Source organism: Aotus nancymaae, unplaced genomic scaffold (assembly GCF_030222135.1).
Source record: "Aotus nancymaae isolate 86718 unplaced genomic scaffold, 86718_ANA_hifiasm-v0.15.2.pri h1tg000014l, whole genome shotgun sequence".
Taxonomy (NCBI): domain Eukaryota; kingdom Metazoa; phylum Chordata; class Mammalia; order Primates; family Aotidae; genus Aotus; species Aotus nancymaae.
In genome coordinates, this window is record NW_026988425.1 from 75958778 (window position 1) to 75979143 (window position 20366).

The window sequence follows — 20366 nt, forward strand, 5'->3', positions numbered from 1 at the left end:
AAACACTTGCTATATTAATTAATTAATCCTGGAAAATATAAAATGTATAAAACTATGTCTTTAAGAAAACTAAGTGATATTCCTAAAACTCTGGGTATGATGATCTAATTTTGATTAAAACTATGATTTATTCAAATATATAATGGCAAATATATAATAAAACAAAATTTTTGTCTTGTTCCCCCCTGGATATTTGGATTATGAATTATAAGAAATTTTCATGTTCTTTTTGTGCTTATCTGAATTTTTCAATTTTAAAAATAAACATGTATTCAGTTATAAGAAAATACTAATTTTCTTTTTTTAATTTTTAAATTTTATTATTTATTTACTATTATTATATTTTTCAATGGATGAGAGATCTCTACGTTGCCCAAGCTGGCCTTGAAAGCAAAGCCTCGCCTTCTCAAGCACCAGGACAATTGACCTGAGCCACTGAGGCTCAAGAAAATACTAATTTTCAAACTACATTGAAAGCGCTATGCTAGCCCTTGAAGTGAGGTTGAAGGATTATTAAAATAACATTATATAGTCTATGCTCTTAGAAACTTATAATTTGGTTTATTGACCAAAGATATATGCAAACAAAAATTTAAATCATTATATATTAAAGACTTAAATAGTAAAAAAAAAAAAAAAAAAAAAAATCATGTTTTGAGGTAGCATGTAATAAATGATAATGAGTTTTATATCTTTAAATAATCTTATTTAATTATTACAAAATAAACCTTATGGTTTATTTTGATCCTCTTTGGTAGGGTGAGAAAACTGAGAACTTACTTGTAAATCTATATGTAGATTACAACATAATAACAGCTAATATTTAGCTAATATTTGCAGAGTGCCTATGATGTGCCAGGAACCATTCCATGGTATTCCATGAGGTTAAGCATGGTGCATTGGTTAAGAGGGCAATTCCCTGAAGCTTCTGCTTGACTTAAGTCTTCACTTTGCTATTAAAGGAAGTCATGTGAGCTTGGGCAAGTCGTTTATCCTGACTGAGTCTTCATTTCTTCATTTTGAAAACTAAAGCAATAATATCTGTCTTACAGGGTATTAAGTGGAGTAAATAAATTGTTTATATAAAATACTTAGCACATATGTGATATTGTGTTAGCTATTACCACAATATATTAACTCATTCAAATTTTATAACAGCATCAGGCAAGCATTAATGATATCATTAATATGTCTACTTTTAGATGGAGAAATCAAGGCCAAGAAATGTTAAATGATTGACTCAGAGACGGTAGGTGGCCTGGCTAGATTTGAACTATGATACGCTAGTGTCTATGCTTGGAACCACTCTATTGAAGTGTGTCATCCCATTATAAACAGTCTAATATATTTAATATTATGAATAAGTTTCTGATAAGTAATAAGTAATGCATGTCTTCATGATGCCATAAAATAAATATGCTTTTGGAAAACAATAGTGATTATTTATGTAACATATACTATTAGAGTTTTAAGAAGTAAACAGTTGTCTCTGGTATTTGGTAAACTGATTTGATCAAATAATATATCCTTACTGAGGACAAGGGCAGAATCCTCTTTCCTCCCTCCTCCTTCTACCCTCTCTCTCTCTCTGTCTTCCTCTTTATTTCACACTCTCACTCAATCTTCTACTGAGCTAGCATTGTATTGCTTTTGTTTTTTGTTTGAGGGCCTGTGTTGGTAATGCAAAGCTCACGGTGAATCCAAATCTTTTTCTGTGAGATATAATTGAAATCTCAGAAGTCATTGACTTCAATGTGGAGTTCAAATTCTTATCCCAAAATATTTTACATGATTATTGTCATACCCCTTATATTTCAGTATTTTAGATGGGAAATGGCTTGATATAAATGGTTTAAAATAGGTTTTATTAAAGGAGTAACAATAATAGGGTAGGCACATAATTTATTAGATATATATTTGTTAATGTAATGGGAACTATCACTAGAAAAGAGAGCAAATCAAAGCAATTAAATATTTATGCTGGAAGAATATTCTAAGTTCAATAAAATTTAAACCAATTATAGAGCTTTTAAATTATTTTAAATTGTGAGTTGTAAATATCAACCTAAATATATATCTGTGGAATGACTTTGTTTCTTGCCCCTAAAATAGTTTAATCACCCCTGGCTGTACTTTAGAATCAATGGGGCATGGGGGTTAAAAATCCTCATGTCCATGTTAGACCCTTGACCATAATCTTTTTTTTTTTTTTTTCACTGTTTCAAAGTTTATTGGGGGTTTTAGTTGGTGTAACACTTGGATAGTTGGTTGCATTGTTTATATGTAGATCTTTTTACATTGTATGATAATGTACACTACTGATATATATAGTTCACAGAATAAGATCCTTTGGAACAAGACATGTGATACTGGATCTATATGACCATAATCTTTTTTCTGCAGCTTCCCAAGTAATTCCAATATGCTGAGTACAATTGCTTTAACAGTTTACTGAATGTTCATGTACACTGACATGAAAGTTTGACTTTTCAAAAGCATTCTATTAAAATAGCAGAATTTGCTTCTCAGCCACTTGAAGTTTGGCTCTCATCACAGGAGCAAGCATCTTCCCATTGAGAAAGGACGTTCAATTTGGCAGAACTCTGAGAACAGGAAGAACCACAAAGGACATTATTTATCTTTTCCTAGGGTTTGAAGCCATCATCACACATGAATATGTTTATTTATTAGAATAATAAATGGTTTCATTTTTAGATTCACATGCAAGAATCTCAGCATTTTTAAAGACGGACCTTTCATAGTCTCTAAAATCTCAAACTCACTTGTTTTTTGTCTTTCTCTGCTCTCTACATATATATGATTTTTGGCAGGCAGAATTTTCATTGATTAAAATCAAAGAGAAAAGCATTTTTAAAAACTGTTTTAAAAATCCCAGATATTTTCAACAGATGAAAAGCTGGCAACTGGGCCACTTGCTTTGAAATAAAAATAAAGGGATACAATATTCTTAGAAGTCTATTTCTATCCAAGAATCTTACATTTGTTGTTAAAGCCAATAGCTTCATTGTCAGGTAATAGAAAATCAGAGCTTTCTCTCCACCCTGAGGGTACTTTTCTGAATAAATGGAGCTCAGGTTGCTGAGCTCCAACTAAATTAAAGAGCCATCTTTTAATAGCTGAGGCATGAAGCTATTATCTCCCTGAATATACCACCTACTGAGAAGCAAAGACTACAGAACCATCTTAAGGCACGCCTCTCAATAATCCTAAATGGAGGACCCAAGAAATAGAGATAGAAAAGGAAATATCTTCTTCTTACACTTCTGGTGTCAGTTTCTTCTTAGTTCATTTTCTACCTCATATTCCCCCAATAATCTCATTTTTATGACTTTTCTCATGTATCTACCATCATAGACAGGGTCCACTCTGCTCACGATAGTCTTGTTCAAGAATAGTCTTATTATAATATTAAGCTTTGTCACTATGTAGGAAAGTAAGAACATCACATCTTAACAGTTTACTTGTTTTATTTAAACATTATGAAACTCTGTAAGATCCTTCAATATTAGTATCAAGCAGGTTTTATATATGACCAGGCTATAATATACAAAAATTGCTGGCAAAGTGAGGATATCGTCCATCTGTGTAAGAACTAAAACACTAAAAGTAAATGATTTAATTTCATATTATCCTTGGACTTTTTTCTTCTCCAAGGCAATTAATGTATTGCAATTAAGTAAGGGAAAAATTTTAAGACACGTCTTTGAATGTCAATGACAAACTCATTTAGGTGTGTTTCCATTCAAGTCATTGGACCAGCAATTGACACTTGCACCCAAGAATTCGTTTCTGTATATCAGAAAATTCAGAAACTATTTTTTATGTTGAAAATCTAGAGTAGGGATGGAAATATTGCAAAATGTATTCTTTGTTATTGGGAGTGTAAAGTGCTAAAGAGAAGAACTTAAGTATGAAAAGAAAAACTTTTAATTCAGCACCCATGATTAAGTTATAAAGCATTTCAATTATGTTGATCTAATCAACAACACCATAGATTTCTGGGATTGCTAAACTGGCTGGAAAAATAAATTATGCTTTGAGTCATATACAAAGAGAATAAAGCCAATATATTTTGGAATAATACCATAGTTGATTTAGCAACACCATATATATGATCTTTTTTTCCAACTGCAAAAGTACTAGGAAATGAAAAGCGTATGTATTTACAATTTGAAGTAAAATGTATCAGAACAAGAACGAATTAAATGGCTTTTTTGGAAATAATATATTTACAGGGTTTGACACAAAGAAAAATAGCTAAGATTCTACAACTCAGAAGAATCAAAAGATATGCAGTAACACAAAATTGACTTTTAATGTACCAGTTCATTGTATCTTACAGGAAACAAAAACATTTTTTTTGGTAATACAGATTGATTCTTCTCCTCAAATTTATACTCAGTATCTATTAAATGTCTTTAAATATTGGTCTTCTTTTAATCAGGTGACTTAATGACTTTTGTATTTTTCATTTCTTTCATTGTACACCCGTTGCTGCTCTGGCAGTAGTGAGCTATGATACAGTTAACTTCTTAACCAAAGGATGTCAGTTATCCCTTGATTTTCTTAATGCATTCTATTGCTAAAAACTGATAAGTGAGTCCCTTTTAATCCTCTCCTCCTTAGTGGTCAGCTACTCCATGAGACCACCATATTCTTTGGAGTACTAAAATTAAGAAACCCAGAATGGCTGCCAGCAACCAAATTGGAATCTCCTTTAAGTCTACTTCTAATTGCCAAAATAATAAGTGACTATATTATTGCATAAAATAACACTTTAACAGGTACCGGCCCCCTTTCTATGAGAGAAAGTTTAAATTTACAAATGCCATATTTGGCTAAAAATTACTGTGATACAATATGGCAGCAGTCATTTAAAGATGGCTTCCAGTGTTAATGTGACCAACTTATTTTCATTCTTATATTGTCTTTTTATTTGAATAGCTTTTTTTTTGTTTGTTTGGGGTTTCCAATGTAGATGTCTCAGTGAAATGTGCAGATATACTTTGTTCCTTATACGGTCACCAGTGTTAATTATGGACAAAATCATTAAAACAAGGGTTCCTAGCCCAGCCTCCCACAGAATCTCTTTGACACTCTTGGAATCCAAGTCTGAGGAGCAATTTCTGAATTAGCCAGTGTTGTACCAACTTTTTGTTAGGAATTGTATTAGAATAATCTTTCTTTTTCAGGCATGCTTAGTGAGACATCATGAGGAATAAAGTCGGAAGTAGATATTTGGTGGAAAAACAGCAAAATGAGAACATTAAAAAGACTCATTCAAGTAGGAGTCTAAAGGGCATGGAAATTCTGAGCCTCTGAGCAAAATCAGAAGATAAAAATTCTGCTCAGCAGTATTCATTGTGTTAAGATTTTTTGTTTTGTACACGAATGGAAAAATGATGTGTAAATTAATATAGATTTTAATCAGCTAACAGTCACTGCAGAGATTTTGATCAGCACCAATTCCTATACTAGTAAGTATTTAAAAGTTAAGAAATGCTACTATATTTAACATTATAAAGGTAGAGTTCTGGATATAACTGAAAATTAGACGCTTGCTTCAATAGAAATTTGTTCTCACTTGCATTTCCAACAAAATTATTGGAACATACATAATAATAGTTCAAGTATGGACTTCTTCCAATGAGCTAGCCCCCACATTTGAGGTGTTAAGAGTTGTTATTTAGAGATAGTTCCCTCTTTAAATAATATATAACCTCATCCTAGACCATTTAGGTATCTTCTTTAATTTAGAAATGCAAGTTCTATTTATACCACCAGTGTTTGAGTTTAAACCTTATGAACTCTTTGGATTTATAGTTTTGTACAATTTGCATATCCAACCTAACTAAAAAATGTGCATGCATAACATTGTCATCTTTTAATAGTAAAGCATCTGAAAATTTTCAGATATGTTTTTGATGAAAGAAAGGATCTACTTTTATTTACAATATTTTGTCTGAATAATATATGATTATAGTTATGGTTTCATGGACTTCCAATTGTTCTATACCTTCCACACACATAACTCTATATTTATAGAGTAAATTTATTAGAATTATTACAGAGCTTTAAATGCAACCACAATCCATTCAGGAAACAGATTTATTTACTCATGTTCATGGGAGGAAAATCTACATAAAAACATTCATGAAAGCATACCAACTATGTCATACTTGGATTGTTATAGTAAATCCCATTTATTAGAATTCATTGTGAAATAATGGGAAACCACGAAATGTAATTTGAATACAAATATTGGTCCCTGTGGGGTCTCAGCAGTCATAAAAATATAGGAAAACAGAGCTTTATTTAAGATTGAAGCTGCTAATGTGGATAGTTGTGTTTTGAAGCTGGACTTAACCTTTTATTTAAAGCCCTGAAGATTTTAGTGTAAACTCTTTGATGACAGCTTCAGCATTTAATTGAAGCCTAATGATGACCAGCAAGGAAAGTGACATCATTAACCACATTTTCTATTTGGGATAAGGTTTGGAACTGCATTTTTGATTTTTTCCCCCAAACATAGGCACTAGTTGGGTTTTCTAGTGTATGTACAAATCAGAATAATAAGAATTTTGAAAGTTGGGTCTTTGTTTCTGAATTAGGCATTTCTTTTATGATGTAATTGTTTTTCATATAATGTAAATAACAAATATTAAATAAGTTTAAAGTTATTTTTATAGGACAATAACATTTCATAGGCTAACAGAAAGTCAAGCTGCTAAATTTTACAATTTTTCTGTCCAGCAGTTTATCTATATAACTGCCCTGAGTAGATGCTAAATGCTGCTTAGCAAATGGCCCTTAGAATTTAAATACAACTCAGTAAAGCTACTCAAAAGATAAAACAATTCTTCTCAGACGTGTAATTTTAATTATAGGAAGGTAGAAGTCTTTCATTGGTTAAATATTATCTGCTTATTTATGTCTCATACGTCATATAAATGGGATTAAGGAATTTTAACTGTGCTTGTTACTATGCATTGGAGTCCATATGAATGTTTTCTGTTTTTTGGTCAAAAAGGCAGGATTTTAAAGAGTAAGATATTCTGTCTATTGGAGACTTGAAATACTAACTTTTAGAAAGCTATAGATTGTTCCCTTGTGAAACGGAGTTTTATATAAACTCAGTTTATGTAAAGAAGGCTGTATTTCAAATTCGTTGCTCTAATTTGTTTATTGTAGTGCATTTCAAAATTGTACAAATGTGTAAAGTTTGTGCTTGTGGAAGCTGCTGCTCTGAGTAGCTTTACTTTCCTTAATTTAATCCTAGCAATTCTCAAGCTATTGCATGCCCCGTTCATGAAAGGATACTTTGTTGGGATGATACAGCTTAAACAGTTTGGCTCTAAAGTCTCTTTAAGTAGAGCTTCCCTTAAATTTATATTAATTTATGATATATATTTAATGATAGCTTTACAAAAAACAAATCAGTGAATTGGTCTTTATGAAAATGACTCTTTACAGTAAGTAAAAAAGGGTTATCACAGTTTTGGTAACTTTCATGAGTTCATATTGGAAAAAAAAACCACCTTTCACATGTTCTTAATGACTTTAAAACTGACGCGCTCTAGCGGCACAATCAGTTGTATGCTCTGAAGCAGTAGACACCGTACAGCTTATGCTTTTTATCTGGGAAACCCACGAAGCGCACTGCAGCCTCAGTAGGACTGCAGCGCCTTCGTGGCCTAGAGATAGGGTAGCGGACGCTGCCGTCAGCCAACCAGCCCGCATCACAGCGGTCATATCCAAGGAGTTTCCAGGCAGCAAATATCTGGCCCACTTTTGCAATCTGAGCACCATCATTGAGACAAGCTTGCACCGCTTCATCATAGGTCAGTTTGGTGGGGTGGATCAGATAGTAAAAACGGCCTGTAGAGAGAAGGAGACAGAGTCAGTGGACTGGTCTGCAACTGAGCCACGCAGAAAGAGCCAAAAACGGAAGTGGTTCCTCAATGAAGTAACCCAAACCGGAAGTGGTTCCTCAATGAAGGGGGAGATAGAGCAATGTTTGGAAAGTTTTTGTAATATAGAAATGTCAATTAAATGTAGTGTCCCTAGGTCACTTCCATTAAATTAATTTTTTCCCTTACCCCTTAATATGTGTCCAGATATGCCCCTTTCATAATTTTAAAAAGAAAAGGGAAATGGGAGACTCAGTTTCTGTTAGCTAATTAGTGACTAAAAGAGCCCTTCTGTGGCACTAGAGAAGACAGAATTCCATGTTAAAAGCAAGGGCGATTTAAATTCTAGCTGTAGCAAGACTGAACCCCAGCACAAGTTTCTGGAGAGGCAAAATTTGAATGTGAAAGGATCAAAACACATTCCTGACATAAAAGTCCATTTAAAAAAAATCAAAAGCCCTCAAGTCCTTTTCATTCCAGGTATCAATAAGACATTATTCTCATTCAAAGACTACGGTATGAAAATGCATAAAATACAGGAAGTCACTTGCCGCAGATAATATGAACTCAGAATGTAAACCTAGTCTGTGTTGGGTCGCTAGCAAAGGAGACAAATTTGTTTTTTTTTTTCAGCTTCCATTGGTTGGAACCCTGACACCTATTTCTTGATTTCACTAGAAAGACAAATTAGTCTCGACCACTTATTGAATAGTGTTAATTACTGAGATTCCTTCAATATGTATTAAATGTGTAAAATGTATAAAATATCACTTCAACTGACTGAAAGTGATACATACACACTGACCGAAGATTTTCTCATGCATCTTAGTTTTAGGTAGAACCTAATCAGACTCTCTTGCCTGATTAGATATTGTAATATGATATTCTCCTGCCCCTCATTAGACATAGGTTACTGAAGTATAAATTAATGCTTGCCATTTCTTACTAGACTGAGATGATGTGATTTGGAGAAAGGGTAGTGGCCATTGGAACATTAACTGGAGGTTAAATACAATCATCTATACCAGAGTTCAGCAAACTCAGCTCATGAGTCAAAATTGGCCTCCTACCTGTTTTTGTAAATGAAATTTTATTGGAACACTGCCATCTCCATCTGGGTTTAGTATTTTAATGGCTGTATTTTGTGCTACAACATACACATTTACAATGAGCAGTTGCAGCAGACACCACATGGCCATCAAAGCCAAAAATATTTACTATATGGCCCTTTACAGAAAAAGATTGTTGGCTGGGCATAGTGGCTCACGTCTGTAATTCCAGCACTTTGGAAAGCTGAGGCAGCCTTACCATGTGAGGTCAGGAGTTGGAGACCAGCCTCGCCAACATAATGAAACCTTGTCTTAGCTAGGTATGGTGGCACACACTTTAGTCCCAGCTACTCAGGAGGCTGATGTGGAAGAGTCACTTGGGAACCTGGGAGGTGGAGGTTGCAATGAGCCAAGATTGTGCCACCACACTCCAGCCTGTGTGACAGACAGGGTGATACCTTGTCTCAAAAAAGAAAAGTTGACCCTTGACCTCTAATCTCTTTCTATTTTTCCCAAAGCATATCACCAGGGACCTGAAATATAAATGATGGGTCCAGGGCTTGCTTCATGGGTGTGCGAGCTGTGACACCACACAGGGCCTCACATGTCTACATGTGGGGTTCTGCATTTAGTTCAATGCTCTGCTGTCACCATCTTAAAATTTTAACATTTTTGAACAAGAAGCTCCACATTTTCTTTCCTTCTTCTTTTTTTCTTTTAGAGAGGGAGTCTCACTATGTTGCCATGTCTGTTCTCAAACTCTTGGGCTCAAGCAATCCTCCTGCCTTGGCCTCCCAAAGTGCCAGGATTACAGGCACGAGCCACTGCACACAGACCACATTTTCATTTCACACTGGGCCCCACAAATTATGTGGCTGACTCTGAAGGAAGCAAGAGAAGGGCTGAGAGGTGCATGAATATAATGAATCAGTCATCAACATTGATGCAAGCTTTCCTTCTGCTTTCACCTGGAGAGTTAGTTCTATTTCCTTTATCTTGCTTACTCCCCACTTTGTCCTGAGTTTTGATCATCTATGAATAAATGCACCTGTGATTGAGAGAGGGCGAGCATGGGTAATAACAAAGGCACACTTACTTTGATTGAGAGAGCCATATCCTATGGAGGGCACACACTGGCAGCATCATCTTTGACAGTAGGGAACAGACCTCAAGCCACATGACAGTTTCAACTATTTCATATAAAAATGGGATGAAATAAAACCTAGGAGTACTGGGAATATACACTTTTGCTTGACTTATGTGGATATTTAAAAATAATGACACTCAAGAACTTTTTGTATCTTTTTAAACTAGAGTAAAACTTCAAAGCTTGTTTTTGTTTGTTTTTCTAAGAAGATAAGATTAAAAGCCAAGTTTAGTTACTGGTATAATATAGAATGGTCCCTGAGACAGGAAAGAAGGTAATACAGTTATTATCTTACCATTGAAATTGGATGTAAAACAGAAAACATCATATCTGCTTTTATCTTTGTCCCAAAATCCGTAGTTCCTGACTCCGGGCACTGTGTTCTGGCCCCCACAGGGCTCTCTGGGCTTTGTGATGGGATACTGCACAGAGCCATCACTGAGCCAGCCGGCATTGCACCAGTCCAGCCCGCCCCGCCAGGCATCGTACAGCTGGTCAAAGGAGGCGATCACAGCATCCTGGTCCAGACACACCTGCTGCGCCTCGTGGAAATTGAGATTGTAGCGCCCCAGCCGTGGAAAGTAAGGGAATACCACACCTGTCCAAAGGAGAAGGCAAGGAGTCATTAGAAGCCCCAAAACTAACAACTCTAAGCAAATCCCACCTAGCTGGTGAAAACCATAATACAGCCTCCATCAGATGAGGCAAAAGTTTTTTGTCAACTAGCAACTGTTTCTCATGATCCTTTTCCCCTTTAAGCATCCTCTCAGTTCTGAGCAACTCATGATCAGCAATTTTGCTTGATAACTTCAGTGATTTATTGCTTTTGCTAAGAGTTCAACTCTAGCCTTAAAATTCTCTTTTCTGAAGAGATCTGTCTGCAGATTACAGTTTCCAAATAGCCCTCCCTGAGAACATACCATCTGCTGCGAGTTACTAGCCCTACAATGGGTTACTACTGAGCCCCTGTCACCTAGGGAAAGTCCGTATTGAATACTAGCAGTTGGTGGCGGATATGGAAATACTCAATGTTGAATATTAAGAGCAGAGGGGATGTAGTGCTCAAAGAGAAGGTATTTATCAAAATTCACAATGTTTTTCTTAGTAATTTTTCCTATATAATTAGTAATTAGTTTTATGTAGTCTTTTAAATGTATAGGGAAGCATATTAACAAATGATTCAAATGCTGATATATAACTCTTTTTATATGGTCTTCTAATAACTTGCAGATAAGTAACCTTCACATAGGGGGATTCTTATTTGGCGAAATTCTTAAAGCAAGCTTGTCCAACCCTTGGCCTGCAAGCCACATGTGGCCCAGGACAGCTTTGAATGCAGCCCAACACAAATTTGTAAACTCTCTTAAAACATTTTGAGATATTTTTGTGATTTCCTTTTTCAATTTTTTTTTGTAGCTTATCAGTTATCATTAAGTGTTAGTATATTTTATGTGTGGCCCAAGACAGTTCTTATTCCTCTAAAGTGGCCCAGGAAAGCCATAAGTTTGGATTACCCCTGCTAAAGTGAATTCCTTTGTATATCTAACAAGAACATAATTAAACAATTTTATTTCAGATTAATAAGACAGATTTGTACAGTGAGACACTCCTCCATAGAAAGCACCATGGTACTCTTATATGTTTACTTTTAATGGGGCTCTTATTCTTATTTTTTTTTTCTGCCCTTAAATAGCACGACTAAAATAAGGGCTTTCATTTAAAAATATTTCCATTACTATTTTTCAACTTCCACATTTATATATTGCAAACTGAAAGTAAGGGGTTTGAAACATTTTTATTATAAACAGACAAAAAATTTCCCTAAGCTTGTCCTATAAAAGGTAGGTACAGAATAGACATCCATTGATTGACTAATGCCAAATAATTAAGTTAAATATTTTGAGGACAGAAGTTCCATAGCAAATGTTAACAGTGTGACTCGGCATTTGTTTTGCCTGGGAAGATGTTATGGCTTTCCAAAACATTCCTTTTGTTCAAATAATTATGGGAGGTGACCAAGCTGCCTCACAACACTCTGCACAATTTTCTTTAAAGGCTAAGGATTACCAAATAAGAAAGAAAACTGCATCACTTGCTGGACTTTGAAACGGACTACTGTGTCAAAATATTTCTCTCATGGTTATTAAAAGATAACTAATTTAGAATCATTATTCAACGACTTGCCTCAAATTTTTGAATATAATTAGAAGTAATTAGTATTATATCACGTGGAATGCAAACATTTGTCCCACTGACACAGTAATTTGGTGAGTTATAGCACATGTGCTATTTTATGAGACTGCAGATGCTATTCAAGATGATATATAATCCACTAATAGCATAACCAGTACACAGGAAATATTTCTTTAATAAATTGTCCTAAAAGACTCTACAAGAAGAAATTTCAGTGGCCTTAAATCAAGTCACGTCCACTGAAGGCCTCTGTAGGACACGTTTGTCCCTGTAGGGCAATCCAGCTGGCACCATCCATGAAAGGCAGAGCTCCAAGAAGGCTTCCTGATCTCATTCTGCCTTCTCAGGTTCTTGGCTGAAGGATCTATAAGCTGAATTAGAGCCAAAAGGAAGGAGTAAAAGCCTCTATTGGTTGCCACTAACTCCTGTGGTGAGTGGGAGGGAAGGCCTGGAGATGATTCTATCTAAGGAGGACTCTGCCCAGGCACTGAGCTGGGAACCCAGTGAGTGCTGGGAAAAATCCATTATGGTGCTCTGGTCCCTCATGTCTTTTATCCTCTTTCCTCAGTCACCCTGGGAGTGCTGATGAAAAGGGAAACCTTCAATTTATTCATTAGAGATTCCCTTTTTTGCTAGATCTTAAGTGACAGAAATCTCAAAGTATATCAACTTGAAAAGAGAAAGAAACCAGTGGGGTTGACTTCCATTTCCAAAATGGCTGAAGATGGTAACAATGGAGAATGCAGAATATTTTAATTTATGCTAATTTTAAAGACCCGGAGAACCTTTTAGGTTTAAATTCACTGTAGTGTGTTTTTGGTGGACTCTCATAAGCATCCGGAAAGACTTTTCTTTAGTAATTTGTTTTTGATTAACCACTAAACGTTACTTAAATATAATTGATTTAGTTCCAAATCCAGTGCTGTATATTTTTATTTGAGTTTTTTCAAATGTAACATAATTTCATACAATCATTTTAGAAAGTGAAACTTAGGTTAAAATTTTGGTATTTTTCAAATGTAAGAAAAATACAACTAACTGTTGTATCAGCTCAAATGATTTACTTAACAAATTTGAATTACTGTTTGATATGCTGGAAAGAACATATCCCAAGTAAATCAAGGTAAAGCTCTATGCTTTACTCAAAGTTTTAAAACTTTCCCTGTATTCTATAAATTTCACATATACATTTCAACAATATGATGTTTTTATAAGCAGGGCCATTTTTGGAACTACATGATTATTATATTAGTATTTTATTTGTTGACTTATTATACTTCCAGCTAGTTAAGGTTTTAACATCCAATTGCAGAAAACTTCTTGGCTCTGTAGAAAAAATGTGTACTTCTTACAGCTGAATTATGGAGCAAATGGTTCCTATTATCCAGTGTTGCAAAAATAAGAAAAGTTAAACTTTTATGGGTGGGAAAGAAGGTGGTATGATTATCCAAGGAATATCTGACTAATGTATCCTTCATACGTATATATCAAAAGATAATCAAAAGCTCGTAACTTTCTGTGGAGGGCTGGTATGTATCATTACAAAGGAGATTAGTAAGGATGATACATTATATGGGAAAGAATAATACCAAATGATGTGAGTTTAGTTATTTGAAACACATTTGGAGAACACATTTTTCAAGATTTATAATTACCCAGCTCAATTCATTCTAGTTGTTGGCAAATATCAGTTTGTTAGACATATGAAAGGTTTCCACATCCTGGGACGTATAAAAGTTAAAGTAAGTTTTAATAATGACACAAAGTAAATGTTTCCAGTAATAAAAGGCAGATACCATGTAGCATAAATAATATGACCTCCCTTAGTGCCTGTCATAGTGCTTATCAGTGCTATGCACATATCTGAAATTATGTTTCTATTTCTGATAGTTCTCAGACTATAATTTTGTATATTTAGCCCCATTTTCAACAATGGAAGATGAATACAGTGGAAGTTTAGAAGCATAAATGTCACATTTTGTGTATCATTAATTGTGTATTTATTGATTGCTGAGCCCAGTTGATTTCTGATTCTGTAGCCCTAGCTTGCCCCTAAATTTCTAGTGACATTCTTTTGTTTTATCTGTATAAATCTTGTTGCTTGTTGGGTGCTATTTCTAGGTAGGTAATTGGTGGCAATCAGAGGGCTCTGCCCTATCCAAGATTCTGTATGAAAATACTGTGTTTCCACATCTAATTCCAACTCACACGGAGGTCAGTCTTTGTTAAGGATTTACAATTTTTTTTTGTTAGTGTGATTATACAAACAGTTCTTAAGCAACAACTAAGAGCAAGGCACTGTGCTTGCTATTCTAGGACATAGGTAGGGGTGTGGCCTCTTCCTATATTTGACAGAACCCAAGACAGAATAAATATATATAGTTTGGACATATATATATATATATATATATATATAGAATCTAAGACAGAATAAAAGCTTATAATACAAATAGGAGCTATATAATTTAAGCATCACGAAGAATTTTTTTTTTCTAATTGGTAACATTCTTTAGTGTAAATAGCATTTAACCTGGTATTAAAGGACCAACACAATTAAAGATAATGTGCAATTACAGTTGGAAAAGCAGCTCAATCAAGGCATGTAAAATGAGATGCTTCCCTGGCCTTTTGATGCATGTTAGAAGACTGACAGGGAGCTTGAGTGACAGTTGCCTGATTGGTAGTCACATGTAAGAATGTAATTGATAATGAAAAAGATCAAAAGAGGGAACGAGAGCTAATAAATGACAACCAGAAGATATGTCTTTTGCTATATGTGGTTCACCACAGATTTCAAACTCTCATGCATACAAACTGCTGCATCTTATTGTCTATCCCAGAATATGTGGAGATTGTCTTTAGCTTATGTCAAGTTTTCTACATTTATGACTTTTATTTTATTCTTATGGCTATCTTAATTTGTTGTAATTTTACTTTGAAATATGAATTCTCATCTTACTCTGAAGTATATTTAGAAAAAGTAATGTCCCATCTAAGTCTTTTTTGAAAATTATTCAGTGGTAGTGGAAGTAAAAAGGCAAAATAAAATAAGATTGGCTATATCATAATACTTTTTGAAGCTGGATGATGATACATGGATTCGTTATAGCATTCCTTTTACTTTTCCAAATGTTTGAAACTAGTGACAATGAAAAGTTAAAAATTTTTATTCCACCCTTTCACTAATCTGAGACTGAATGCAGGCAAGCTGGAATGTTGTCAGTGGTATCTGTTGTTCACATTTTGCTTTGAGAAATGTCTCTGTCTTATCTGTGATGCCCTCTCTCCTGCTTTACCTTTTGAAAGCCTTACCTTCATGATCTAAAACAAGCATCTCTCTTTACTTTTTTTTTTTTTTGAGACGGAGTCTCGATCTGTCACCCGGGCTGGAGTGCAATGGCGAGATCTTGACTCACTGCAACCTCAGCCTCCTGGATTCAAGCGAATCTCCTGACTCAGCCTCCTGAGTAGGGATTAAAGGTGCTTACCACCATGCTAGGCTAATTTTTGTATTTTTAGTAGAGATGGGGTTTCACCACGTTGGCCAGACTGGTCACGGACTCCTGACCCCAAGTGATCCACCCGCCTCTGCATCCCAAAGTGCTGGGATTACAGGCGTGAGCCACCACACCCAGCCAAGTGTCTCTTAAGAATGGTTTCCATGACTCCCACATTACATGCACATTTTTTTGTATTTGAAAGTTTAAACACTTTGTATCAAACATTCTTTTACTTGTAAACTATTTACTGAGCATGAATTTTGTTCTTGGCACTTGAATGTCCTCAAGTAGATCATGTTTAACAAAGAAGTTTACAAATATTTACAAAACAATAAGTGATTAGAACTATAATGGAAGTCTACATAAGGCACTATGAGAACACCATGGAGGAGGGAGATTTAACAGCTATTATCAACACAGGGCAGGTCCTAGCTTATCGCTCCAATAACTTTGGGCCTTTCAGAATTTTCTGAAGCCTGAAGCTGCTGAATGCTGCTGCCTTTTTAAAGCCTCTCTGCTACCAACAGAAACTTTCCCCTTCTTGAAAACTCTCAAATCATAGTAGAGTAGAGCATGGGCTTCATCCATTGCCTTTGGTATCAAATTCCAGCTCTAGCTCTTACTAGAGCTAGGCCTGTTATCTTAGAAAAGGTGTCTGTCTTAAGCTTCATCTGTAAAGAAGGTTTACTGAACATGAACAAAATGAATAGAACATATGATTATAGAAATTTGTGCCCACTTATTTTACTGACTTCTGCCTAATTTCATTAAATTATTTTAGAATCTTTAATGGACTATATGATTGTTGAATGAAAAGAGCAAAGATTGGAATTCTTTCTCTCTCATGGCACCAAAACAGCATCTGTAAAAATACGTATCAATTAAACTGGTTTCTGGGATTACATTTACTTAGCTCATATGCATCTATGTTATATGGCAGGGAATGTTCCCTAAGCACGGAGAATCTGAAGATTTGCAATGGTGAAGAGCCTAGGAGAAAAAAAATTATTTTCTTAGTCTCCTTTCAGCATCTCTAATTGTGTTTTGAAGGAGCCTTGATTTGACCCTGTAATGCATTATGCTCTAACATATGCTGAAACTCCTTTTAAACAATGAGAGCAGGTTTCATGTTCAAAGCCACCATCAAGCAGTGGCATCCAGCTAGAATTTGGAATACCTTATGTTTATTATGTTTATTTTGTTGATTTCCTTCTATTTCTCGTAAGCTATACTGGTTTCTTTTTATTTCGAGTTTCATTTTGTAAAATATAGACTTTAAATATTGCATGCAAATTACTTAAGTTTAGGAAATATTGAAATATATAAACATAGGATTTTAGAAGAAAAAGTAACAAGAGATAATAGAATTCAAACTCGTTTGAGGCTAAGTGACCTGCCCCAGTTACAAAACTGATACTGGAAGAGTTGAGGTGAACCTAAGCCTCTTACTACTACTAGCTCAAGGCTCTCTCAAAGGGGCAACCTTCAATGCCTCTTCGATAAATGGTCTCAATTAACATCTGATGACAGACTGACTTCTCTAAGTCAACTCCTTCCATCCTGAATGATGCCAATGTTCGTGGATATTAATGTGAATCAGTAAAAACTTAAAGCACAAGGTGGCATGTACTCAGGGGACAAGAACTACCTATGAGAGACAAGGAAAGGTCACAAAAATGTACTTTTTAATGCTGTGCAGTTAATTAGATATATAAAGCAAATAAATCTCCATATATGTGATAGGATTGTATGGGATTTGAAAGGTCAAATAGTCAGTGATATACTAGTGAATCAAACAAATATTTTTCCAAAAGCCACAAATCTGTCCTTGGGGGTAAAAGGAGTTTCTAGCAAGCATTCACTTAGAGTTTTATGTAGTTAGGGAAGGAAGGCATTCTGTCAATGCTGCCAAAATCCACCCCTCAGTGTAAAGTAATGCTGAAATTTATGAAAAATAAGATGTCTTGTGATACATGAGAAACTAAGGAGAGGAGTATCTCTAGAGGATGGACATTGGGCAGAGGGGAGGCAAGGATGGCAAGGATACTTTTTGTCATATTTGTATACAGGTTGGTTTTTGAACCTGTTGAATGGCTTACATAGTTAAGAAACAGAATTCTCCCACAAAATGCCTTGACCATTTGGTATTCAATGACTGAGACTCTGAACCATTACAAAATTACTTATTTAGAAGAATGTTTAAAGAAATCTAGAGATTACTTTCTTGTTGAATTAAGGTTTTGCAGTCATTTTACAGAATACAATAACATACATTTTAGTTAGCAGATGTCCTTTACAAAACATGCCATTATTTTGAAACTGAGATAATTTTAGAAACATAATTTAAAAAAATACACAAGCTGAATTTCTCAATAACCATATAATGGAATTTAAATTTTGACCAGCATAAGGCAGTTTCTGAAAACTGTTGATTCAGTTCCACTTCACATTTCTCCTAGTTACAAATAACTTCAATTTTGCACATAAGCATTGTGTGTACATTTCAAACATGAAAGCGGGAATCATAGGCAGACTGTAGAATATAAAAGAATAGAAAAATATGCTAGGCATGGACTTTTGAGTTTTTCACTTTATTACTGTGGTAACCACTAGACATTACTCTTCATGAAAAAAAGCAACTACTAGTGATCATTTCTACATTGAACATGACTTATAGATACCTACCTTGTAAGTCCAGTGCTACCACAGCAGTATCATCTTCCAATCCTTCAATCACCTCACACTTATATCTCCCATAATCTTCCAGAGTGAGGTCTGTGATAACCAGGGAAGCATCATTATCACTGCCTCCTTTCAGAAACACTCTACCCTGGTAGCCTCCATAGGTTTTTTTGTGGTATCCCATGGAAACAAAAACATCCACTTCCTTGAGGTAATCTGAAGTTAGCTTGGTCCACTTAATTCGGATTTTATGGATTCCTGAGCCAAATGCTGTAGGGTCTCGATAAAATTTACAAGGCAGTGTAACATTGCCACCTCTGTGTGAGAACACCTTGGCTTGCTCTGCTTCCACAAGTAGACGGGGTCCATTTTCTGCTATAATTAAAAAGGAAAAAAAGGAAAATAACCATTAATATACCTTCAGATATTTTTGTAAAATGAAATATGTTACATATACAGGACATCTGACAAAGGATAGCTTTGGGTGATTAGCTTCTCTACATAATCTCTTTTGAACGATATAGAAAGGTACCTCTAGTAACTAGAAAATATCTCTAAAGTAGTCATGTATTTTAAACCAAAGCGGAAGAAGTTATATTATCATCAGGAAGAAATATTGGACCTAAGGCTCCATAGTCATCTGAAGGTCAATGATTTCACGATAAATTCTATTTATTATGGTTTCCATATTTTATTCTACATTCAAATATCAAAAATGTAGAAACAAGACCAAGAGAAGTGAGAGAGTTGCATGACTGTTTCATCAATATAAACCCAAACATTTTAAGGTAAGATAAACCCAGCTGGGCTTTCTAATACAATAAGTTTGTATTGTACTTAACAGGCAAAATATGAAGCAACATGATTACTTTCATTATACCGTTCTGGCCAGAGAACTCAGAATAGCCTTACATTTCTGGCTTCTAGTCAAATATGCACCTGTGTTATGCTATTCTGAAGCATTTCAGGAAATATGTATGTATATCATTTGCACAGAAAGGCTAGACAAAGGTATTTTTAGTAAATGCTTTTGATAAATTCCAGAAGATTTTAGAATGTATTCCTCAAAATTTGAATGTTAAAAGCATATCCAAACTTATACTTCTTTTCTGATTAACCAAATAATTATTTGCTTCTTTACTCCCTTCAATATCTGTCCATTTGCTCTCTTTGCTTTCTGCTATGTCTCATTTTGCAGTTATCTTATTACTTCCACCTTTCCTTTCCTTGCCCTTTTGTTTTCCTCCAAGTCCTTCCTCCAAGGACTTTATTGCCTTCCAAAGAGCATCACAGTATCCTGAGTGCGCCAAGTCAGCAGGTCTGCTGTTTTCTATACACCAGCTGTTATTTTCAGATCTTGGCTTTCTCTGGGGTTTCCCCCTGGCTAGCACATTATGCTTTGACCTTGACAGTGTCTCTTGAGGATGTGCAAGATTTGAGAATGAGAAAGTGATATAAGAGCTCCTGGATATGGATATCTTTGTGTCCATATACAGCTTTCAAAAGCCACCAAAGCTGCCCTTCACGTAAGTCTGCAGACCTCCTGCCTTGGGCAGATAGGTGTTGAATAATCCTTCTCCATTAAGCATTTAAGATATCCAAATCACTGAGAACAGTAGCCATGTTGAGACATATGGCAAATATAGGATTTGGATTTTAAAATAGAAACTGTCCAAAAAATAGACATAGCATTTCTATTTTTATCATATGCAAACAGAATTAATATTTTTAATGAGTGTATCATTTCATTTATATTGAGTCCCAAGCCTCAAAAAGCTGAAAAGTTTAGCAAAGTCATCAATGCCTCTCACTTTGAATAGATAATGAAATTGTAGGATAATGGATTCATTTAGTATTTAGTGAA

At 34.9% G+C, this 20366-nt stretch overlaps 1 protein-coding gene across 3 annotated transcripts in view; it reads right to left on the reverse strand.

Moving 5' to 3' along the window:
- Window positions 1-4069: 4069 nt before the first annotated feature.
- The window catches only part of HAPLN1 (hyaluronan and proteoglycan link protein 1), an 80524-nt gene continuing 64227 nt past the window's right edge, over window positions 4070-20366 (reverse strand). For 2 of the 3 annotated variants that reach the window (XM_064376102.1, XM_012477629.2), the window contains 3 exons: window positions 18506-18877; window positions 10423-10725; window positions 4070-7899 (listed from right to left, as the gene is read on the reverse strand). In XM_064376102.1, the coding sequence (XP_064232172.1) occupies window positions 7610-7899; window positions 10423-10725; window positions 18506-18877 (965 nt within the window). In that variant the 3' untranslated portion in view covers window positions 4070-7609. The remainder of the gene's footprint in view (window positions 7900-10422; window positions 10726-18505; window positions 18878-20366) is intronic. The other variant, XM_021665398.2, reaches the window with a different exon arrangement.